The sequence below is a fragment of the Apteryx rowi genome, unplaced genomic scaffold, assembly GCF_003343035.1.
Source record: "Apteryx rowi isolate R43461 unplaced genomic scaffold, aptRow1 scaffold_905, whole genome shotgun sequence".
Lineage (NCBI taxonomy): Eukaryota > Metazoa > Chordata > Aves > Apterygiformes > Apterygidae > Apteryx > Apteryx rowi.
In genome coordinates this window covers 3,360-28,639 of record NW_020451211.1, presented here as the reverse complement: position 1 = coordinate 28,639, position 25,280 = coordinate 3,360, and the positions used below count along the sequence as shown (strand labels likewise).

The 25,280-nt window shown below is 37.9% G+C and overlaps 1 protein-coding gene across 1 annotated transcript in view; it reads left to right on the top strand.

Annotated features, from left to right (window-relative positions):
• CFAP47 (cilia and flagella associated protein 47) overlaps positions 1–22,655 on the top strand; it is a gene marked incomplete at its 3' end in the record, with an annotated part of 66,173 nt that extends 43,518 nt beyond the window's left edge. The window contains exons 22-26 of the mRNA XM_026091484.1: positions 4,204–4,369; positions 8,559–8,659; positions 9,938–10,097; positions 18,616–18,808; positions 22,446–22,655. Of these exons, the coding sequence (XP_025947269.1) occupies positions 4,204–4,369; positions 8,559–8,659; positions 9,938–10,097; positions 18,616–18,808; positions 22,446–22,655 (830 nt within the window). The remainder of the gene's footprint in view (positions 1–4,203; positions 4,370–8,558; positions 8,660–9,937; positions 10,098–18,615; positions 18,809–22,445) is intronic.
• Between the last annotated feature and the right edge of the window lie 2,625 nt (positions 22,656–25,280).

The window sequence follows — 25,280 nt, the reverse complement described above, 5'->3', positions numbered from 1 at the left end:
TAATCAGACACTCCGTTTTTAAATACTTAGTGACTCTTAAAACATTCCCTGTTGGATATGAGTTTTCCTTATCATTCTGCCACATCTAGCTTTTCTCTCTCTCACCGAATCTCTTCTCCTCTTTGTCTTTTTTGACATTCCTGTCTTGAAAAAGCTCTAATCTTCTCTGTATATTGAACTACCTCTATACAACTTTCACAGTTGCCAGCTCTTATTTCCTGCCTCTCCATTTGAACAGCTGTTCCTCTAATCTCAGCACTGTTTTTTGGACAAATTCTCTCACCCAGCTTACCTCCCAGCTGCTACAAACCTTCTGTATCCCCTCAAGATGCATTCTTTTCTGTCTTCCTTCTGGTTCCACTAAAACTTCCTACAGTCGTAGGTACCATTACTGACAACACTGCCCTGTGAACTGACAAAAAAGTATTCGTGTTACTGCTAAGAAATTAGGTACTAGAAATAAGTTAAAAAAAAAATCATTCCAAAACATTTATTGAGAAAAAACAGAAAATCATGAAATTATTTTAATATCTATTTCAATTTTATTGAAAGAACTTGAATAATTAACGTAAGGTTTCAATTAACTTATAAAGCCTTGAAGGTGGTCTTGAATTCTCTTGCTAAAAATCAACCTTCCTCTTACCTCAAAAAACCTCCAAATCAGCAAACTAAAATACAGATTAATTCTGAACAGTTCCCACAGTTCTCACTAGAACTTAGTATGTGTAGTTAGCTACGTGTGACATCAAAAGGCATTAGCTTAGAGATGAGTATATTGGCATGTTTATAAAGCAGCATCTAAAAAATTGAGAGAGAATTCTCCCAGTATTCTAAGCAGAGTCAGATGAGGTTGATGCTTAGCAGTAAGGCCAGGGAGCTGCTTGGACAAGGCCAGGCGTTTGCATTAATATGGATTTCCTGTTACTCCAGCCCCTCAGAAGGCTTTGAGTTGACAAGGCTCTTGACTGGAAAGAACTTAATGTTTGAGTTCATTGGCAGTAACAGCCAGAGTGGTACATGAAAACAATATTAAAAATATATATGAGGAGGTAAGCTGGCAAATCCTTCTTAATATCGTATTTTTATACAGGCTACACTCCTTCCTCTTCTGTTTCAATATACTTCTAAAGAAGTATCTCTCAAAGAGTGATTACATTTCCTTTTTTTCAATGCCGTATAAGGAGGTTTAGTCAGCTTAGAGTTTGATTTACTAGACAGTGTTCTTACTGCAGATGCTGAGTAGAAAAAAATTCTGTTGTAGTAAAAAATAAATTCCACTACCTGGCCAAATATCTGCTGAAGCTCCCTCATTGCCATCCTTAGACATAGGTGAGACTTGTTACTAATAATATTATTGATTGCTAACAGCGATTATTTTTTAGCTTAAATTGTACTGTCGAAGAAGTATGGCTTTACTCGCTGTGGCTCAGTTTCTGCAGGCAAACTCTCTAAGTAATATTAATCATTCCTTTTTTTTTTTTGTGCCAGGGAAACAGGCAATATGCGGTCACATTAAATATTTTCTCTCTGACAGTCTTCAGTGCTTAGCTGTCCCTGAGTTTTTTAAAGGAGGGTGACCCACCTGCTTCTGTTGCCCTGACGACCAGCTGGACTCTGCCGGCAATCTCTCTTTCGCTCTCTGGGGGAAAAATCTGAAAAGTAGGCAGCAGTGTCATGCGAGTTCTGCTAAGGCAGAAAGACAAAACAAGATGCGAGAGTGTAGTGCTTCAAAATGACATCTTTTTTTCTGTTGGAAAATAACAAATTCCAGCATCTTGGAAGAAGGACAAAATATGCAGCTGTGTAATAATGGAGCCCATGAGGCTTTTATTGAGATAAATGGAGCAAGTCACACCTGTCAGAGCTTATTGCTTAGGCTTTTTGTAGGGAAGTGACAGTTAGGTTTTTTTTTTTTTTTTGGCAACCATAATGACATAATTTTTTTATGAAAAAATAGAATTCATAGTGTAAGGAATGGATTTTTATGGAAAATCTGCAGCTGTGGAATCACAAAATATTCAGGGTGTTGCTGGTGCGTCATCTCTATACAAGAGAAAGATTTAGTTTTATTTTGGTGTTTTGAATGATGGATTTGAACACGTTACATTATTCATTATGGAAGGCTGCTTATCTGTGATATAAATCTGGGAAATTTTAACTGCACTAAAGATTTGTGTGTATTTTGAGAAAAAGCTTGTGTTAAGTCTGAGGGGAGGTTGAGTGTGTATTGTATACTGTTGTACACTGTTGAGGAACATAAGCCTGTGGCTCTTCAGTGCCATTTAATTGTACAGTTAGGATTAAATTTTAATTAAACTGGTTTTTTTTTAAATGCATGTTACATTTTCTCTTCTGCTATTACTGCGGAATCCATATGTTAGAGTACCATAAATAGAGAGATTTTAAAATCAGCCTGTACCCATAAATTCAGTGACTTCTAATGCTGCAAGATACTTGAACAGTGTGCACGTTGTTATATAATAAATACAGAAGTAGTGTCCTTTACAGACTTGTTTTAAATGAATTTAAAATTGTAAATTAGTTTGCAGATTTAATTGCAATTCCGTGTGAAATTGTACTGTACTTGCTTTTAAGTACTGTAATTTTAGGGAAACATTACATATTATTCATGCTTAATAAACTAGTTGATTCCTGGGTTTGACCGCAAAATTTTACTCAACGTTGAGTATACCTGCGGTACTACAATAATAATCAGCAAAGTATATTTTACAAAATGTATTGTTGCATTGGAGTGCTTAGTAAAGATAGAATTGAGGTAACTGCTTTTGAAGTTTTTTGAAAATTACTTAAATATATGTTTTTTCTACTCAGATTCTATCCTGCATCCCTCTATCCCCTGCACAAAGCCTCAAACAACCCTGGCAGTTCTACTTGAGTTCGTTCATCTTTTTATGCATTAATTTTATTTAAAATCTCATTTTTTGAGTCATGGCTGCTGAGGTAGCTGTTCCCCCTTTTGTCTCTTTCGGTATACTGAGTATTTAGGCCTGAGGCAGGATGCAGTTTTGCAATGTTCACCCTCCAGTGTTGGGCTTAGAGCTACCGCACACTTGTATCAAACCTATTCCACAGATTCAAATGAGTTTGGGTAGCAGACCTTTCTTGTTCAGACATCTTTCTTAAAATCAACAACTTTTATTTATTTTTTTAGGAATTCCAACAAAGCATTTGAGAAGATTTTTTTTTAAATGCCCGCTAAATGAATGTTTGCAAGAATATCTATTTTATTTAAAAAATTGTTATCTTTTGATGGTGGTCTAGATAAGCATATCTTTTTCCGACATCCTTTGGAGGTGTTCTGTCTGAACCCCTAACAAAAAACTGCTTTGTCTTAAGTGAGTGTTCTCTTCAAAGCTTGCTTTGAGGTCTTTTAGTTGCCAACACTATCATTTTGTAGATGATACTTCCTTTCCTACTAACCTGTATAATTAGTTTAAATGAGAACAGGAAAAATATTTCTTATAATGATGTAAACAACTCTAAGTGTTTGTGAAAAGAATGGTATATCTTAAGCCATTCTATCTATTCCTGCTTGCTTTCCCCACTTAAACCCCACTTCCCCACTAAACCCCACTTATTTTGGGAGTGATTCCTGAGATAATACCATGATCAAAATCACTGAAAACACTCAAGTAGGAATTCAGTGAGATTTCACGACAGTGGTTTTAAGAGTACTTTTTGTTGAGGATTGTCAGTTTTGACTCATACTCCCCCTTGATCTGAAAGGCCATTTTGCTTATGCTTGGTGTACCATAAAAACTGACCATCTCTTTTCGACATTTGGGGAAGACTTCCCTAAACTTACATAACTCTGTTTCCCCCCATTTTGGTTATGCATTTGGGGCCATAATTACAAACTCTTTTCCTCAGGAGAGTGGTTGGAAAGGAGCACAACACAATGATGATTTGCCAGAAGCCTTATCTATAGCTGTGCTGATAACCCTGATACTTTTGGGCCTACAGTTTTTTACTTGGTGGGGGAAAGATGGCTGGTCTTTGGATACTTAAATGACTGATATTCAGTGGTAATAGATAACCATCCTATTAGTATCAGGATCAACTTAATTTTAAAATGTCTTAATATCTTTTGAAGTAGTAATACTATTCAGGTAGTTTAAGATGTGCTGTGCCTGCTGTTTCTTTCTTTGAGAAAGTGACCACAATGGTATTTTTGTCCTCTAGGTGGCAGCATATGACTTCACTCTTCCAGTTAATATTCACGGTGACGTTTCATTGTCACAGCAAAGCTCTGTGCCAGCAACTCCTATTGGATCTGCAAAGCACACCGTTGCTCCTCGTCCACAAGCAGTGACTGTGACTGTTCCGGTTTGTAGAGTTAAAGCAGTTGGTAGGTAAACTAGGGATATAAACAAGTGACGGATATTTATATTTTTAGTGATATTTTTGCTTGTATTCTAACTGCAGAGAATTACTATTTATTTGAAAAAAGAAACTACAGGGTTTAGAAGACTGAAGCTTAAGTAATTATTGTATAATTTGTAAATATCTTGGAAACTTGCAAAATTTTCAAATTTTAAGTCATCTTTTAAAATATCTATAAAGCTGAATTTGTTACTATTTTTAAACATAAGTATTATATGTGCTGGGAAAACACATAAGTTCTTACCATTGCCATTTACCTGTATCACTTTCCTAGGTCTATGATAAAAATTGTTATTAATTTAGCAATGTTCAATTTTGTTTCTACTCATTCATTAGTAGTTCTAGAACTTAACATATGGACCTCGTATTTACAGCAGTTCGTTTGAAAGGTGTAGAAAAGTAGTATATCATAATCTTTCTTTCCAGTGACACCCTGTAAAAACTAGGAGCTCTAGCTATATTTAAAACCCCTTTAAAATGTCTTTCAGCATGGCCCCGATCCAATCTGGAGACAACTACTAGTAATTCTCTCCATTTGCTTCTGTTTACTTTTGCACACACAACTGCACTCTTCTGGCCTTTCAAGTTTGGTTAAAGCCCAAAGTTACAGCAAGAAATTGATATCTTAGATGATTTTTCTCTGCTTTTTTTAGAAATAATTTTTCATTCTCCATAGTCACCTGTCTGATCCTAACAGTCATGTAGACCTGTACATACTTAGAATACTTGAATCCGCTAGTTTTCCTGTTCTCAGTGTTCTCATATGTATTCACTGTCTATTTGAGAATGAGATTTAAGTGCAGAGCATCTCCCTGGAATGATGTTCCTGTAATGTTTAAATATCTCAGGAGCACTAAGGGGTAAAAGCAATTCCCATTTATTCATTTTTCTCTATATTTTTTTCTTTATGCTATAGGGCTTAACCTTTGAATAAGTAATACTTTCCTTGAAGTCTGTGAGACTTTCTTTAGATCTCATGATGGAAGTAAATTCATATTGAACATTTCTACATGTATTTAGTTTAAGAACATGTAGATTAATTCATGCAAATGAATGAGATTTATAATAAAACATATCTCTAAATAAAAAATCATGAATCAAACTGACAAACTGGTAGTGCAGAAGTGATTTATGTAAGCTTGGAATTAAAGCTTACATAATAATTAAAGACTCTTACTTAAGTATTTGCAAGACCCTTTCCTTGCAGACTTATTTATTGTATATAACAAAGCTCTGAAAGAGCAAAAAGCCAAAGCAAATCAACTGAAGAAGGCTGGTCACAATGTCCTATCTCAGCCAGACACAAAGAAAGAGCACATATTATCAACTTGTATGATTTTTTTTTCCTTTTTAAAATTATGAATGTCACATTTTTTTCTTGTGGTTGATCATTTCCTTTCCTTTCCCCCTGAGGCCTAGTCCTTTAGCCTTCCTGTGTTTTCCTTGTACATGCATTTTCTGTAAGAGGTAGGGACTCCATGTCTTGCATAATTACACAGCACTTAAATGATGAAAACATTCCACATGATCGTTTTCTTGTCCTGAGCAGACCAGGTTCCAACTTTGAAACAGTAATTTGTAGAATTTGTATAGCTGTGTGTTAGAGAAATACAGGTAACATTAATGTTTACATAATGTGAGAAGTGGATTAGGAAATTGTAATTTAAAGGGAGGAGAGAATTGATCTAATCAAGGAACTTCCTTACTGGGTGTGAGACAAACTTGCAGTTTTTAATAAAAAGATGCAATATACTGGCTAGGTTTATTTGCAGTAGTTTACCCTAGTACAGAGGCAGAATGAAGACTCTTATGAGAATACGTATTTGTTTTTCTAAATCCTCTCTTTAAACTTCATCCTTTGCCATGACTGTGTTATTCCAGCTGTGTGAAATGAAGAGAAATGCTGTTGTAATACATCTATTAAGTATTTTATGATGAATACTGTCACACAACCTTGTATACATTAAATAACTGCTAAAATAGTATAGGATCTGGAAACAAATTTGTTGAATTTGGATATCCATATACATATTATATGAAATAATATTATTCTGATTTTTTTACTGTTAAGGAAATGAATGTTTGTGTAACTAAAATAGATGACTCAGAAGATTCTCCAGTTCCCCTTTTAAAAAATGGTATATTTCATCTCTGAAGTACTGTTGTGTATATAGTCTGACTGTCCTTGCACTCACCTGTAATAAAATGACCGTCTGCTTATAGTATCTTTGTGTGAAGGAGAGATCATGGAATGACACAATAGTTGCGGTTGGAAGGGACCTCTGGGAATTGTATAGACCTGTTACCCTGCCTTGCTAAGATAAGGGTCAGCTAGAGCAGGTTGCCCAGGACCATGTCTGGTTGGGTTTTGAGTGTTTCCAAGGATTGACACTCTGTGGTGCCCAGACAAGCTGCAGCCAATTCCAGTGTTCTCTACTGGTACGTGGAGTTATTCCTTCCCAGGTGCGGGACTTGCACTTCCCTTTGTTGAACTTGATGAGACTCCTGTTGGCCCATTTCTCCAGCCTGTTGAAGTCCCTCTGAATGGCAGCGCACCCGTCTGGTGTACCATACATTCCTCCCCATTTTGTGTTGCCTACAAACTTGCTGAGGGTGCACTCTGTCCCATCATGCAGGTCATTAATGAAGAGGTTAAAGAGTGTCGGCCCTGGTATCGATGCCTGGGGGACACCGCTAGTGACTGGCCTCCAGATGGACTTTGTGCCACTGATGGCAACCCTCTGAGCCTGGCAGATCAGCCCCTTTTCAGTCCCCCTTGGTGACCATTTATCATTTATCCACATTTCATCAGTTGACCTATGAGGATGTTCCAGGAGACAGTGTCAAAAGCCTTGCAGAGGTCAAGAGAAACCACACCTGCTGCTCTCCCCTCAGCCACTGAGCCTGTCACCTTGTCGTGGAAGGCCATCAGGTTAATCAGGCATGATTCCCCCTTTGTGAATCCATGCTGTCTGTTCCCACTCACCTTCTTGTCCTGAGTATGACTGGAAGTGGTTTCCAGGATTAGCTGCTCCACCGCCTTCCCAGAGACTGAGGTGAGGCTGACCAGCCCATAGCTCCCCTGATCCTCCTTGCCCTTCTTGAACATAGGACTGCCATTTGCTTTCTTCCAGTCCCTAGCCTGCTTCCCCAGTTGCCATGAGCTTTCACAGATAATCGAGAGTAGCCTCGCAGTCTCATGGGCCAGCTCCGTCAAGAGTTGTGTGTGCATCCCATTACGGTTCCTTGAGCTTGTGTATGTCCAATTTCTTTAAATGCTCCCTGACCTCGTCCTCTTCCACTGAGGATAAATCTTCCTTGCCTCTGGGCTTTCCCACTGGTCTCAGAGGCCTGTGATTGCTGAAGGCAGGTCGTACGAGTAAAGGCTGAGGTGAAGAAGGCAATGGGTACCTCTGCCTTTTCCATGTCCTTTGTCACCAGGTCCCCCTGCCCCATTCAGCAGCAGGCTCGTGTTTTCTGTAGCCTTCCGTTTGCTGCTGCTGTATCTCTGGAAGCCTTTCTTGTTGCCCTTCACGGCCCTCACCAGATTCCACTCCAGATGGGCTTTGGCTTTCCAAGCCCTCTCCCTGCACACTCAGGCAGCCTCTCTGTACTCCTCCTGGGTCACCTCACCCTGCTTCTTCTGCCTCTAGTACTCTTGCTTTTGACATCTGAGCTTTGTCAGGAGCTCCTTGTTCATCCATGCAGGCCTCCTGCCCCCTCTCCTTGAGTTCCTGCTTGTTGGCATGTCCCGTTCTGGAGCTCGGAGGAGGTGATCCTTGAAAATCAACCAGCTCTCCTGGACCCCTCTTCTCTGCGGGACTGTATCCCATGGGAATATTCCATCAGATTCTTGAAGGTAGATGGTATAAGTCTAAAGTTTAGCTCAATTTTGGGGTCACTTTTTAGTCCTCCAAATTTGATAGATGAAATATTAAGATCACTTGCATATGACTAAAGAGTCATGATAAGAAATTTAAATTACAGTATTTGTGCATATAGTATGTTGGCAATAAAAAGAAACTACAGCTTTAAAGCAAGTGAAGATCTATTATTCTAAATATGTACAGAAAGAATGGTTTTACTGAAAGATTTTGCGGAAATATTTGTCAAAATAATTATGTTTAACCTTCTTCACTTATTTTTTCCAACAGTACTTAGATCACCTTTGGAGTTCTCCTCAATGGAACTTACATTTTCACTGCGTTCAGGGGATATTCGTTTCAATACAGCTGATGAAAGTCTGAATTCTCAGGTACATAAACACAAGTGTTGTAATTAATCTTGGCAAAATCTTTTTTATAATTTGAAACTGATTGGGGAAAAAAATAGAGATCTGGAACTTAAATTTTAATCATGTTCCAAATACCTGAGTTTGTGTATTTTGAACTTTTTCCATCATCATTCTATTGAGTTCTGGCTTTTATGTTGGGCTGTCTTTACTAGTTAGAAATTTTTCCAAAACTCAAAATTCATCTCATCCTTGCTTTCTGATATGTGAGGTAAAGCATGTGCAGCATGAGAAACTGACCACGGATTGTGCAAGATATAGCTTACTTGCAAAGACTTTCTGCCTCTACCTCTGCTGGTAAAGTACAGGGAGGCAGTCAGTGTCCCATGACGGTCAATAAAGTTAAATTGTTACCCCAGGATGTTGTATGGTGCTGTGCTCTGTGCCACCTGGCACTCTCCCAAATGATTCTTGGTCTTGATTTAGGGCTTTAGTTGGAAAGAGGGACTAAACAGGGTGCTTGGCCACAGCAATTCAAAATAACTATTCTGTTTTGGAACATAAAGAATTTGACTGTATGATTACGAACCATACCATGTCCTTGTCTATCCTCTTTAATTCTTGAAGACTTTATTTGGAATTTATAGAAATGGACTATACTTTTGTGTGATGACATTCTCCCCAACTCTTACTTCAAAATCTTTTTCAGGTATTTTCAGAAAAATGGTGGTTGTGTAAAGTCAAAGCCTTTTCCTAGCTATTGACATATTAGGCATTGAAAGAGTAACTGAGATGGGGAATGAAATCTTTCTTGTTGCCACTGTATTCTCACTGAATTGAAAAAATGGGTTTCTAAAACCTGAACGTCTAATACTTTTGTGAACTCAACATATCTGTTAGAAGCACTGTAACTAGATGATGTGGGTCATAGTTTAGTTCTTGCAATGCTTCATTTGTATCAGAAAAAATCCTCTCACTTCTGTTTGGCTAAGGACTCCCACCACAATACTTCTATCTATTTACCGCCCCAAAATGAGATTTTCCATTCTGGAAGGAAAATGTATGTCTTTGTGAATGTGGTGAGTGACTGCAAAGCACCTAGTCTGTGCCGTTAGGCATACTCATTTTCTCACCATGCAGGTTTAATAACCTGGGTTCTTCATTGTTCTCTAGTGCTTTCTTGCTTTCAGTCTGATCTGATTGCAAAAGGGATGCTTAATATAGAATATTAAGAAAGGTATCATAGTGCTCGTTACTTTCCCTTTTTCATGATTGTCCCCCTTTCTCCATAAACATTTACAGAAACTTGACCTGAGGAATATCTCAAGGCAGCAGTTGACATGGAAATTGAGTTGTGATGGTCAAAAAAAAAAAATAGAAGATGGTATTTTTAAGTTTAGTCTACAGACTGGATTTCTTGAGCCGGGACAAAAAATCAGTATCACTGTATATTTCTGCCCTCGTAAGTATTTTTCTGAATTCTATGGATAGTTTGCTAAAGATATTATTTCATAGGTTTGTTTAAATCTCTTCTTACCATGGATCATAGATAGTACTTTTTTGATGAGCTTTGAGTTAATATGCCTAGATAACCAAATGAAATGATAAAGGAAAGGCTTTTTGAGGTTCTGAGCAAACAAGACAGCTGCAGACCTAACACAAGGAACTGAATCTCTTGACTAACATTATTTGGAAAGCCTTTTTGTACATACAAGGTCTCAAAGGGCTAGGATACCTGAGTTATTTTCAATACTGCCATTTAATGTACATTTGATTTGACTGAATTGAATGCAAAAAGCTTTCCAAGAGTACCTTTTGTGTGTGTGTGTAAAGTTTTTTTTCTAAATAGCCAGAATTTAGGTGAGAATAGAAATTTCCTTCTTCTAAAGACATAAAATCAATGTAGAGATGATATTTTCTGAGAGGTGTGCTAAGGCAACTAGAACCTAAGTAAAAAAAATGAAATATATTTCTAGCTAAATTTGGGGGTTTACGGGAAGATGATAGTCAACCACATACACTAGAAGAGGAATGACAGGATGTGAATATTAGGATTCTACCTTATTCTCAGTCAAGTCTTTAGGAGCCAGACTAATGTAACCTTGCATGTGAGCTGATAAAGCCTACCAGTGTCTGCAGCACCTCACAGGACTTAAAGCTGTATTGGCAGTTTAAGTGCCCTACTGGTGGCCCCAGCATTCTCAAGGGGAAAACAAAAGTTGTCTTGTTGGTAGGATCTGATCGTGAGTCAGCAATTGACCATTCCTGCCCTAAAGGAAGATGTTGGTATTATTCTTGATGAACGTGGTTGAAATCTATAACCCGAAACAAACACTGGGAATAATTTAGTATAATTATAAATAAAAATTGTAGGTATAAGGGCCTGACCATGATTCTGTATGGTAAATTGAGAAGACTGTATTAAATGCTGTTCTGCATACATGCTGTGAATGTCGTGCAAGAGCCATATTTAATTAAATGTGTAGCTTTGAGTTGCTTCCTATATCTTTTTTTTATGCCTTATTGGTAGTTTTTGTCTTAAAGTGTATGGTTGGGCTGTGATTTTGTTTCATGAAATAGAAAGTAACTAATACCTAATGATTTTGCAGAATTACTTGGAAAATGGTTTGCTTTTAATTATTTTAAATTTTCTTTTGGACAGCAAATCCTAACTTTTCAGAAATACTCTTTCTTTCTACATATATTACCTGGAAAGTTTCTGACCTAATCAGTATTTATAGTTGTTGTTTTTCACATTTCTGTGAAATGTCTGTGGAACATCATTTTAGAAATCTGTATTTGAGTTAAATTATATTATATTATAAATTAAACTGCTAGAGGAAAGTTAAATTCCATTTTACTATTGGAATACTCTAAAAATATTTAGAGCATCTGTTTCTTTTTTTGAAAGATCAGTCTATTTCTCTTTTCCCCCTACATTCCTCCAAAGTAAATAAAAAACCCTGGATTTTGGTCCTGAACCCACACATTTATTTAACAGCCATAAAACTCCATTCAATGTAACACTAAAATTTTATAGGAGGTAGGTTCTATTTTTATACTTAGTACAATCCTCTGTTTTGGAACGAAGCAATATTATCCCATCTTCGCTCATCTCCACAGGTCCTCAATCAGATTTCAGTGATAACTTATGTAGGTTGTCATTGCCCAACAGATGAAAATTTTTGTTAAAGTATTGGTTTTTGGAGTGATATGAAATTAAAAAAAAAAAAGGGTGCTAGGTGCATTGAAAGAGAGCATTGTCCCAGGGTGCAAGAAAATGGTAGAATATGAAAATCATAAGGATGGCAAGAAGATTGGACAGAGCGTGGAAGGATAGCACTGGAAAAGAATCTGGAGATTATATGTTTTCAGATGTTTAGCTATGCAAAGCTTTATACATAAGGGCTTAGTATCTCATTTTTCTTTTGAAAGATATAAGGATCTACTGAAAGCATCTATAGACAGCATGTTTAGACAGAAGAAGAAGAAGAAGAAAGGCTCTAGGTAAACTTTGAATTTTTGAGAAAGTATTGAGATGCAAGTCAGAGAAAAATAGGATAAAAAGAAGTCAAGCAACAGAAACATATTATGACCCCAGGTTTTTGGAGTAAGAATACAGAAGAAAGAGGAGTGGAAATATAGGTGTGGAAAGTGAAAAACAAAGATTCAAAATCCTCCGTTGTTCCTCAAGATATAGTTAAAAAAAAATTCATGTATAGTTTGTTTTAACTGTATTTCTTTTACGCTTATTTTTTCTCCTTTCACTAATTTCTACTTTGCTTTCCATAGAGTATCAGGCTTTTCTGTAGTCAGTCAAATAATAAAACCAAGAAAATAAATGCTGTAAGTTTGAGAAGGTGTTCTAATAGATATTTTTGCAGAATGTGCATATTGGTAGAGTAATTAACCCATGCACCAGTACAGGCTGGGGGCTGACCTGCTGGAAAGCAGCTCTGCGGAGAAGGACCTGGGAGTTCTGGTGGACACCAAGTTAAGCATGAGGCAGCAATGTGCCCTTGTGGCCAAGAAGGCCAACGGTATCCTGGGGTGCATGAGGAAGAGTGTTGCCAGCAGGTGGAGGGAGGTGATCCTCCCCCTCTCCTCAGCCCTGCTGAGGCCACATCTGGAGTACTGTGTCCAGTTCTGGGCTCCCCAGGACAAGAGGGATGTGGCACTACTGGAGAGAGTCCAACGGAGGGCCACTAAGATGATTAGGGGACTGGAGCATCTCTCATATGAGGAAAGACTGAGAGAGTTGGGCCTGTTCAGCCTGGAGAAGAGAAGACTGAGAGGAGATCTTATCAATGTGTACAAATATCTAAAGGGAGGATGTCAAGAGGATGGGGCTAGACTCTTCTCAGTGGCGCCAGCGACAGGACAAGAGGCAACAGGCACAAACTGAAACACAGGCAGTTCCATCTGAACATGAGGAAAAACTTCTTTCCTGTGAGGGTGACAGAGCACTGGAACAGGTTGCCCAGAGAGGTTGTGGAGTCTCCTTCTCTGGAGATATTCAAAATGCGCCTGGATGCGATCCTGTGCAACGTGCTCTAGGTGACCCTGCTTGAGCAGGGGGGTTGGACTAGATGATCTCCAGAGGTCCCTTCCAACCTCAACCGTTCTGTGTGATTCTGTGTAATTGCAGATCATATTAAAACAGTCAATTGTAAAGAACGTTTATAAACATTCCAATCTGCTTTTGAATTTGAGAAACATACTGTTTTAATAGATGTTTTAACAGTAGTTTGCATTGATAAACCAAGAAAATACCTGTTTGAAGTCATTCACATGTGATTAAATCAGTGGGGTTTGTTATAGGGGTGCTCAGGACAATATTGGACTTAAGATAAACAGAATAAAGCTGCACTTCCAGATCTCTGGTGATGACAGGGCTTGGATTAGCATAGTTTCTCTTTTTCTCCTGTTTCTTTCTAAGTGTCACTTAGTGTTAATGACAGTTGAAGCAGATTTTACAGGTTTTTCTAATACTACTTTATGCAGCAGCCAGATAGGGATCACGTGCTAATCATAATAAATGAAGTGATCAGCCATGTGATAATCCTATTTAGAAGGTGTTTACATTGTGGGACTGTATTAAAAATTTTCCTATAAATTCTCAAATGCCGGAGTGACTATAAAGCAGAGAACAACATGCAGGTAAAAGGCCGTGTTTTGAACTACTAAATAAATTGTATGTGTAAATGCACACATGCATATACATAAAGATGACTGATAAATAATTATTGTAATTTAAGGATATTTATATCTGTTCTGTTTTTCCAAACCTTCTGTTTACAGTAAATCATAAATCACTGTAAGAATCAATTGCCTTTAATTCGATGTTCTAAGTATTTTCCCATGATTTATAGCCTACTTGTGCTATACCTTCCCTGAAAATAATTACTCTTTCTTGAAATAAAACATTAGACACAACAACCCCCCCACCCCGGCCCCAGGAGACCTAATTAAGGAATATGTTGTGCTGATCACCTTCATAGGTTTGTTCTCTAGAGTTGTAGTGTGGGGGTGAACAAGCCTTAAAATAAACTTTGAGTGTGCATTATAGTAATTTGTTTAAAAATGCCACCACGTTTATAATGAGAGTAAAAAATGCTATGGTATGCTTCCATGTGTTTTAACAAATGATGCAAAGAGTTTTATATAATGCATGGTAATGTAATGCTTCCTTTTCAAGAAGGATTACTCAGTTTAATAGAGATTCTCAAGAACTGAAGATGTATTAATGCAATCCTTTCTACTGTAATGCAGTACGATATATATAGCATTAATGATATAAGAACAATTTCACTATATCTTACTGTGCTATATAAAACTTCTATCTGCGGGACAGTAAGTTGCAATAGATCTGTGCTGTAGGATTTCACGTGGCAAAAAACTCAGAAATGCTCTAATGAGTTAAGAGGGATGCAGTGCCCCTGGAGGGTGTGATGATTATGTACCTGAGGGGCACAGATGAACATCATGCCCTCCATCTTTTAGGGTTCTTTCTACAACAGTAAGAAGTTAAATAACTCCTCTTTAACAGTATCTGTGGGGAAATGATTGATTTGTTTTTGTTTTTTTCCTTTTTATAGGGCCTGCCTTTAAGTTATGACTACTTGCGCCTTTTCTCCTTTGAAGTCTGTATTTCAGCATAAGCAGTTTTTTTATTGGCACTCATTTATGCTAAAGTTGTATGTATTATATTTGTAATATGGGATGAATTATTGGAAAGTCCAGGGCAGCTGAACTGGAAATGTTTATCTGAGAGACAAATATAGAAAGTGAATAACAATCTAATATGAGCTTAAGAGGGTAAAAAGAGCAGGTGATAGTTTTGCTTTCTTCTCACACTCTCAAAAGATCAAAAAATATGCTAGTACACAGTTAAGATTTGTGGAAGAACTCTTAGACTCATACTGATACAGAACAGGAAGGAATATGGACATACTTAAGGAGGCAGCCTTCTTAAACTGGCTTTTGCTGCTAGTTTAAATTGAAACTTAAATAAGTGGAGTGGAGGTGGGGGGCTTTTAAAATATTTCTCTTGCAAAAGTAGGTGAACAATGTCAGGAGGAAAACTTATCTATGTGCATAACTTCCTTTCAACAGAAATATAATCTCTGTTTATGTTTCTTTTAAGAAGGGCTCTACAGAAATTATATCCCCAGTATAGTATGCTAGAGAGTTAGGCATTCTGAACTGGATGGGCTTTCTAGTGCAAATTAGACCGAAGTGAGGCAGCTAAGAAATATGTGTGCGTATGCACTTTGAGAAATCTTTCTGTGTTCCTTTATTCAGAGTTTTTTTCCTAAGGTAAAGTGGTGAATGCTTATTTCCCATCCAGAAAAGACAAAGGGGAAATTGCCCAAATAATTCTACAGATTTTTTTTCAGCCTGTGGCAAATTTAGATGGGCAGAGTTGCCAGTACCATCAAATCTCCCTAAGGAAATTTTTCCATATCTCCTGGACCCCTTGTTGTCTGTCCTATAGAAATTAGTGGTGTTATATCAGAATGGTAACAACAACACAAGCTTTGATTGTAGTCATGAAACATGTAATTAATAGGATAAATATATCCCACAGTATTCTGACTATTTAGTTTTTCCTGGCTAAGTGATCTGAATACTTACAAAAGATCAGACTGACATTTTTTAACTGATATAATTCTGTCTTATACCTAAGTTTATATGAGGTCTACTGCTGGAATTCCTTCTCACTGGTGCCACTAAGAACGGAGCAAAATCTGGGTGAAGTTAATGTAAATTGGTGAATGGGTTGGCAGATATTATCAGGCTTGGGAAAAACACCATTTGCTCTTATGGAGAAAAATGGCAATAGATATTACCTGCCAGTGCTAAAAATCTGAATATTTGAAGGGACAAAGCATGGAACGAAGTGTAAAGAAATGAATAGAGATTAGTATAAGGAAGAAAGGTTTAATAGTAATTTAGAAAGGGTGTTGATATCCATTCTCTTTAAGAGTGTCCTATTTTTAAATCATGCAGTGTTTGTTCTCCAGCACCCTATCTTGTGAATTCACTATATAGTAAGCTGGAATCAAAGTTGTGTACATGGAGAAGACTTCTGCTTCAGGGCACTTACTGCATTCTTTGGGGGCTAATGATGCAGGGAATTGAGGAATTCCATTATGGCCCTACCTTTGCCATATTTTTCATGTAAAATGAAATAAAAGTTTAGCTAAAGCAGTATTATTGGTCCATATATCTTTCTCAGTTCCAGATTTTATTTGCAGAAGAGCCACGAGTTCATGACTTACTGCTAGTTCAGGACATAATTCCCATTAGTTTCAAAATAAAGTTAAATATTCTCAAAACTTTCTGGGCCTTTCAAACTAATGACCAAAACTTAATGGGACCATATATACTTTTTTTTTGGTCTTTGTGAGGACAGTATCACAACATGCTGTGTTTTTATTTGCTTATTTATTTATTAAAATCCTCATGGGGTCCTTATGTGTTTACATATGGAGAATTTTGTGTTTAGTAAGTGTGTGGAGCCACATACAGAATGATCAGTTTAACAAATCGACTGTTTCCTAGAATAAGCACTGTATTCTGTCCACAGCCTGAGTCAGGGATTCTATGGAATATACATGTGATCATGTAGTTAATATTGATTTGTTTTATGTACAGTGGGGATGAAAAGTTTGTGTGGAAAAGTCTAATACAACCATTTTATAGCTTTTGATGGTTTGACTTTGGAAATATAGTTAATACAAATATTTTAAAATGTGAGAGGTAGTGCAAATAACTTATTCTTTGGTACTGACATCTGACCCTGTAGTTTCCTTCCTTAAATTGTGGCATTTATTGGTCGTGGCCTGTCACTTTCCATTACTCTATGTTCTAGAAATGTAGGAGTACAGGATACCAGAAGCATGGTTTAACTAGAGCACAACTGCAGGAGATTAGTTTGTCTGGCTCATATATAACTTGTATAGTACTGGTCATCTTTTCTTACAGGCCTGCCCAATGTTATGTGGCACTTCATACATCTCCATGAACTTTTTTGACTCTCTTTCACCTTTCCCTCATAAGAGTGCCAAGTGCCAGAAAAAAGGTGTTGTTTTCTTGCTGTTTCAAAACTTAGCATCACAACCTTCTCAGCTTTCTTGGGGTATTCTCTCCTAAAACTAGTTTCCATTTAACAGGGAACTAGCCATATTTTTTGAGCATTGCAGCAAGTTCCCATTTCATCTGGCTTTCCCCTTAAGAGGTTCACATTTGTTGTTCTGATATGAAGGGGTCTGTAGGCCATGCTCTGGGCAGCTAACAGGCTTTTATGAAGCTCCTTTAGCATCATCTCCATGAAGAAATTGACTCTTACGAGGAGGGAATAAGATAAAATGTTTTGAAGAGGGCAGGTTTTCTACTTTGGGTATGCAAACAATGGCAGCTGTTTCTCACGCTGTGAGAAAGATTATTGGAGCTAAAGAGCTTGAGGTTATATTCTGTTTGCTGTAGCATGTGTGCTCATACAGACACATAAAATAGAAATTACTCATTTTGCTCTTTCTTTCCTTCTTAAACATTAGGTGAGGATGTTTCTGGTTCATACTTACTAATCTGTGGACAATGGGGAATCAAAGGGAAGGATGTTTTTCTCAGAATGAAAAGATTAAACTTTTTGTGTTGCAAAGGTACCAGTGACACATCATAGATTCGCTTCTAAGTGAAAAAGGTATTCATTAGTTGGCCTTCAAAGTTGTTGCTTTGTCAGTTCTTCAGCAGGCAGGAATAACTGAAAACTTGGTAAATGACACTGCGTGACTTGGAATAACATTTTGATAGAGTAACAGTTGCAAATGCACCTTGCTTCCGTATCAGTGAAAGAAAAAGAAAACGAGCTTTTGCTGTCCTGTAGAAAAAGGAACCCTGGAGCATTTGGAGGGATGGTGTGAGAAGGGATAGAACAGAAGGAAATCGGGGATCCTGTCAGTGGAGGGTAATTCAAGGATGTAGTAGAACCTGTCCCCCTGGCTGGTGTAAGGCTGTTCAACAACAGTATAGGTTTTATAATCATCTGTTAAAATGATCACCATCTTATAAAGCACCAACTATCTTTTGGCTTGGCAGTCAGATGTTACTGATATTTATTCATTTGTAAAATTAGCATTCTATGCGTTAATTAGTGCAGTTTATTACATAACTGTAATTCTTAAAATTGACAAGTGTTATAGTGATGTTCTACATAAAGGAATGTTAATACAGTAAATAATTCACTTTCAAAAAGCTTTTTACTAATTAAAAAAATGGATTTTTGATTTGCTGCAAGCAAGTATTCGAAACTTGCTTAGTAAGTAATTCATTTAATTTATGTTAACCTACATTTTGAGTAAGAAAGCAATAATGATGATAAAATAAAAAAAATTTCTTACTCTAACTCATTATTTTAATTGCATGCATTTATGGTAATAGGTTGGCTTTTTTTGTTTTTGTTTGTTTTTTAGCAGCTTGTCCTGGAGCATATGCATCTGAAATGTCAGTGTATGTAAATGATAATCCATCTCACTACAGAATAACTTTATCTGGCACTGTGAAGTCACCAAAAATAAATTTTGATCCCATCCTTCTAATGCTGATGCCAGTTCCTCTGGGTATGAAAACTGAAACAGCCATCAATATTATTCCACAAGATTATTTAAGGTAAAAATCTTAAAGTAAATTTACTATAGAAATCCTGAATAGTTCTTGTTTTTGTTTTCTCCTAAAAAAGAGAATTCATACTTGTTTATGACGATTAGTATTCAGAGGAAAAAGTCTGCATATTTAAGAGAAAATGCATATAGCTCTACATTCAGCAAACCCATATTTTGTCCTGAAAACATATTACTGCTTCATGAAGTGGCCATCTTCTGTTATATTCATTTTGTCACATGCTTGTAAAAGTATTTGGAACAGTACATGAAATAGGAAGAGAAGAATCTTACCAGGAGTTTTTGCTAACTTTAGCCAGATACTAAGATGATAGTCTTATCTACTCTACAGGTTAGAAAGCAGTGTTTTGAAATCTAACTGGTATTTGGCTAATTAGTGACTTTTTTTTTTTGGGGACCATTATTCAGTTTTACTTCCTGAGCAAACTTTAGTACCAAAAAGCACAACACATTTTAAGGATGTGATTTAATATATTAAGTAATTCGTATATTTTTCATTTTTGTGTAGATCACCTGCTTTATCCTGTTGGTTAAACTTACAAGAAAGCCTTTTCTTAATTTTTATATTATATAATATAACCTGACACCAAATCAACTCCTGTTTGATAAAAATCTTCTCAATCTTTTAACATAGATCTTTTCAAGTCAGAGCTGCAGCACTCTTGTGTATGTTTGTGTAGAAAAATTTGTTTTCAGTCTCAGAGATGCAACTTCTCTACATGTAATTATGAAATAGTGGTAATGTTAGTTTGATATGCCTATGTGGGTACCATTTCAGTGTCAGAAGAACTGGAGGAAAACTTTAAGTTGCAGAAAATTAGACATTAATCACTTGAAGATAACATGAATTTTGTTTATCTCCTTTGACTTGTAGTAGTTTATAAAGTGACTGGTCTGTTGTCAGTAATTCAGTGGTTGGATTCAGAATCACAGAATCGCAGAATGATTGAGGTTTGAAGGCACCTCTGGAGATCATCTAGTCCAAGCCCCCTGCTCAAGTAGTGTCACCTAGAGCACGTTGCACAGGATTGCATCCAGGCGGGTTTTGAATATCTCCAGAGAAGGAGACTCCACAACCTCCCTGGGCAACCTGTTCCAGTGCTCTGTCACCCTCACAGGAAAGAAGTTTTTTCTCATTTTCAGGTGGAACCGTCTGTGTTTCAGTTTGTGCCTGTTGCCTCTTGTCCTGTCGCTGGCGCCACTGAGAAGAGTCTGGTCCCATCCTCTCGACTCCCTCCCTTCAGATACTTGTACACGTTGATAAGATCTCCTCTCAGTCTTCTCTTCTCCAGGCTGAACAGGCCCAACTCTCTCAGTCTTTCCTCATATGAGAGATGCTCCAGTTCCCTAATCATCTTAGTGGCCCTCCGTTGGACTCTCTCCAGTAGTGCCACATCCCTCTTGTCCTGGGGAGCCCAGAACTGGACACAGTACTCCAGATGTGGCCTCAGCAGGGCTGAGGAGAGGGGGAGGATCACCTCACTCCACCTGCTGGCAACACTCTTCCTGATGCACCCCAGGATACGGTTGGCCTTCTTGGCCACAAGGGCACATTGCTGCCTCATGCTTAACTTGGTGTCCACCAGAACTCCCAGGTCCTTCTCTGCAGAGCTGCTTTCCAGCAGGTCAGCCCCCAACCTGTACTGGTGCAGGGGGTTATTCCTCCCCAGGTGCAGGACCCTGCACTTGCCTTTGTTGAACTTCATGAGGTTCCTCTCCGCCCACCTCTCCAGCCTGTCCAGGTCTCTCTGAATGGCAGCAGAGCCTTCTGCGGTATCAGCCACTCCTCCCAGTTTTGTATCGTCAGCAAACTTGCTGAGGGTGCACTCTGTCCCTTCATCCAGGTCATTGATGAAGAAGTTGAACAAGACTGGACCCAGTCTTGTTGTCCTTGACATCCCTTGCCAGATTTAATTCCAAATGGGCCTTGGCCATCCTCGTTGCATCCCTGCATACTCTGACAATGTTCCTATATTCCTCCCAAGTGGTCTGTCCATTTTCCCACATTTTGTACACTTCCTTCTTCTGTTTGAGTTTTGCCAGGAGCTCCTTGCTCATCCATGCAGGTCTTCTGCCCCCTTTGCTTGACCTTTTACTCATAGGGATGCTCCGATCTTGAGCTTGGAGGAAGTGATGCTTGAATATTAACGAGCTCTCTTGGACCCCCCTTCCTTCTAGGGCCCTAACCCATGGGATTTTTCCAAGTAAGTCCTCAAAGAGGCCAAAGTTTGCTCTCCTGAAGCCCAGGGTTGTGATCCTACTTATTGCCCTGCTTCCTCCTCACAGGATCCTGAACGCCGCCATCTCATGGTCACTGCAGCCAAGGCTGCCCCCAACCTTCACATTTCCAACCAGTCCTTTGTTTGTTAGTACAAGGTCCAGCAGCACACCTCTCCTTGTTGACTCCATCATCTGTGTCAGAAATTTACCATCAATGCTCTGCAGGAACCTCCAGGACTGTTTGTGCCTAGCTGTGTTGTCTTTCCAGCAGATATCAGGGTGGTTGAAGTCCCCCATGAGAACCAGGTCGTGTGATTGTGAGGCTACTTCCAGTTGGCTGTAGAAGGCCTCATTGACTTCCTCTTCCTGATCAGGTGGCCTGTAGTAAACGCCCACAACAGTATCACCCATATTAACCCGCCCTTTAATCCTTACCCAGAAGCTCTCGACTCGCTCTTCATCCACCCCTAGGCACAGCTCGATACATTCCAGTTGCTCTCTCATATAAAGGGCAACTCCCCCACCTCACCTTCCTGGCCTGTCCTTCCTAAAAAGCACGTAGCCATCCATGACAGCACTCCAGTCATGTGAGCTATTCCGCCATGTCTCTGTAATTGCAATGAGATCATGGCCCTGCGACCGCACACAGATCTCTAGTTCTTCCTGTTTATTCCCCATGCTGCATGCATTGGTGTACAGGCACTTCAGAGAGGTGATCAAGCATGCAGGTTTCCCAGGAGGGGTGCAAAGGATCCTCCATAGCCATGTCCCATGCGCACTTCCCTGGCTGTATGCACTCTCTGGAGGCATCCTGACTTGAGCTGTGTTTTGCTGAATACCGTGTCTCTATAAGTCTCCCTTTCCCCCATCTTTCATCCAAAAGGATTCCATATAGGTCTGGGCTCGCTCACACTTTTATTTCAAATTGGAACCTAAAACTACATAACCAAGGAAAGAATCTTTATATATCTCCATGGATTTCCATTTCACATTGTTATTGTAAAATTTTTTGAATATTAAAATACCTTCATGTATGCTAATACCATTTAGTCAGTATAAATGAAAGCTTTGGCTGTAGCAAACCTCTGAGAAAGCACACAAAAGGAAGTAACATTTAAGCCTTTTGTATTGCAGTAGTTAGGAGAAATTGTTCTTCCTTGGGATGTTGAACTATTGTGGGTCAGTATTAAACATCGAGATAACATTTGTAAAAAAACAAAGCAGCATGCCTAATGCTGAAGGATTTTAATTCTTCAGTTAGTTTCAATGGACTAACACTTCAACACTGAAGTATATTAATATACTTCTGTATATAACTGTAAAAAGAAGTTTCATAAGTGTATGAATCACCTTTATTACTGTCATCCTGTGAGCCCAAAACCCATTATTATTGATTTTTAACACAGGCAATCACGGATTCGAGTTGAACTTCCAAAGCTTGAACTTGAAGATGGTGACAGGATTTACCCCTTTTCTGTACAGTTCCCAGAAGGACAAGATATTGTTGTTTCATCAGATGGCACAAATATAGAACTCATTTGTCATATTGGCTTCAGCTCATCTAGACCAGTGTCATTTTTAGGGAATATATTCTTCATTGATGAAGAAGAAAACAGGTAATGCATTCAATTCAAATTCATATGGAGGCAGGATCCAAACTGACAAAGGTTATAAGACATAGAACTGTTATTAGGAACTGGTTGAGTAAAGATCTGCAAAGATATTCTGAAAAAATGAGAATGAAACTTAGAAATGCATTCCTTTTTCAACTGGATTACCACTCGAAAACACACAATTCAGCTTTGGTCTCTAAGGTAAGATTTGCCTAAGTTACTGTTTTAAGGTCTTGTATCTCAGTCATACCTTTACCAGTTAATTCTTAGTCTGCTTATCCCTTCTCAAATTGCTTTGGAGAGGCATGCTCTTGAGTCAAGAAATCCTAGTGTTTTCCATTACAGGGTATTTTGCTTTTTTAAAAATACCCTCTTAAAATTTTGCAATATATTTAAAGTTTTGTTGGAATCTAAAATGAGGGAACACCAACATCAGATCTGATCTTCATGTGAATTTAAGCTTGTATAGTGACTTTGTTCCATAATGAAAGCTTCTTCATTCTCAAGCTTTTAAAAAAACTTATATTCATTTCATAAAGTTTTTATCATATTAAGAATAAATTTAACTTACTGTAGAGCTACATAAACCTTTCAGAGTTTGTTTTGCAAAGCAAGTAGTTTCCAGTAGCTTGTAATGATTTTGGGGACTGGGGGCGAAATGTCTTTGTACATGTGGTTTATTCATTCTTAGCCTCAAAGTAGAGGTGGGGAGACATTCTGTCGGGGGAACTATACTGGAAGGCAGAATTTCATTTTGCTGGTAGCCAGCAGAGAGTCATCTGTAGTTTGTTATACAGCAAAGAACACTGTCCCAGTGTTGTTTCCAGTGGACCTCCCTCCCTCCCTGTGTATGTCATTCTTAGATCTTCTGCTCTTGTGTTTTTATATCCTAATTCTTAATTTTGTCTTCTCTGTTTTTACTGTAAGCTTTTTAGGGCAGGACAGTCTACTACAAGTTTATGTACTCTGAGCTGAGGCATTTGCTGATCTCTAGTTCTTCCTGTAATGTTGTTAATCAGTTACCTTATTGGGAATCTGCAGGGTACTGTCCTTTAGGTGGTTGTAACTAATTTATCTTTGGGGTTTCAGGCTGTTGCTATTTTCATTACTGATTTCAGATGTTCGATAGTGTTTTTTGTTTTCTGAGGCTAGTGAGAAAGAAGATGTGTGCGTGTGTGTATATGTTTGTGTGTATACTTATATATATATATAAATACTGTATAGAACTAGTGTCAGTGTCATACTACTTTTGGTATGAGACACAGGACTGGAGGCCAATATATAGGAAGCTCGGATGCCTGCCTCCCTCCATATAGTGCTCTCCCGAGTTTTCTGCACTGGCTTAGACTTTCTGGATAGCAGCATCAGCAGAAGCAGGCACAACCAGAGAAAAGGGATAAGGGACAAGGGTACTCTTAGATTTCCCCCTTCCTTCCCCCCCCACCCCCCTGGTTGCAACCCTGTGCACTACTTCAGAAAGCAATTTAAGTTTTTAAAAGTACTGAAATGATTTGGGAATATAAACCCTATGTCCAAAAAATCCTTCTAATTCCTATCAGACCTAAATTCCTGTAGGACAACAGACCTAGAGTTTGACAGCAATTTAAATGTAGTGTTCTTACTAAAATTCATCTCTTTAAAACACTTGCATTTATTTAGATTTATTCAGGTGAAAATAAAAGATTCCCCTTTTTCTTTAGTTCTGTTAGTTAATGACAACTGCGTTTTTTCACAGTTGCAATCAATTTAGTGATGAAAACATATTGCAAGCATGAAATGTATACACCTTATTTTTGATTTTAAAGTAGCAGTCTGTTTCTTTAAATAACTTCAATGGAGAAAAGCTACCCAAAAGGCTTCCCCTGCTCCCAGTAAATGGAGATCCAATTTGTTATTAATTTGTTTTATATAAAAATAAACATTATTCAGGATTTGTCCCTTTAGTTCATCTTTCCCCTTTGCTGGATGAATGAATACATGCAAGAAGAGGAAAGATAAATACTGTTGTGATTAAAAACCATTCCTGCCATTACTATTTTCAGCAGAGTAACTATTTTGAGGTTTAAATGTTTTGCTTAGAATGAGCTTTTTCCTAAGCATAAATCTAATTATAATATTTTGATGCAAAGGTTGTGGATATTTCAGTTATTGCTGCACACATAGGAACAGTGTTTTATATTTTTCTCTATATATATTATCAGCCAATAATCTAGTCTTTGTGTTCACATTTTATTCACTTCTAAGATCTAATCACAGTGTGGGATGGGATTCATAAATGCATACTAAAACTTGTAGTAATTATGAGAAAAGGATAATTTAAACTTACTATGAGATCTGAAATATAGCTGTTGAGCAGGCACAATATTTAGTTTTAATAACTGTTTTTATATGATGCAGTAGCAGCTTCTCAAACCTTGTTATGGAGAAATAAGCCTTTCTGTTGTGTAATAAACTTTATCTGTGTTGCCATTAAAATGAAATAAAGGATACCCCCCTCCATTTAAAGGGAAAGTTAATGTGTTTTTGAAAAAAAGATATCAAGTAAAACAGTCATCAAAGTAACATTAAAGACCATCCATGCTCACAAAGGCATGAAAAATTCTTGCTTGGGAATGTCAAAGTATCCTA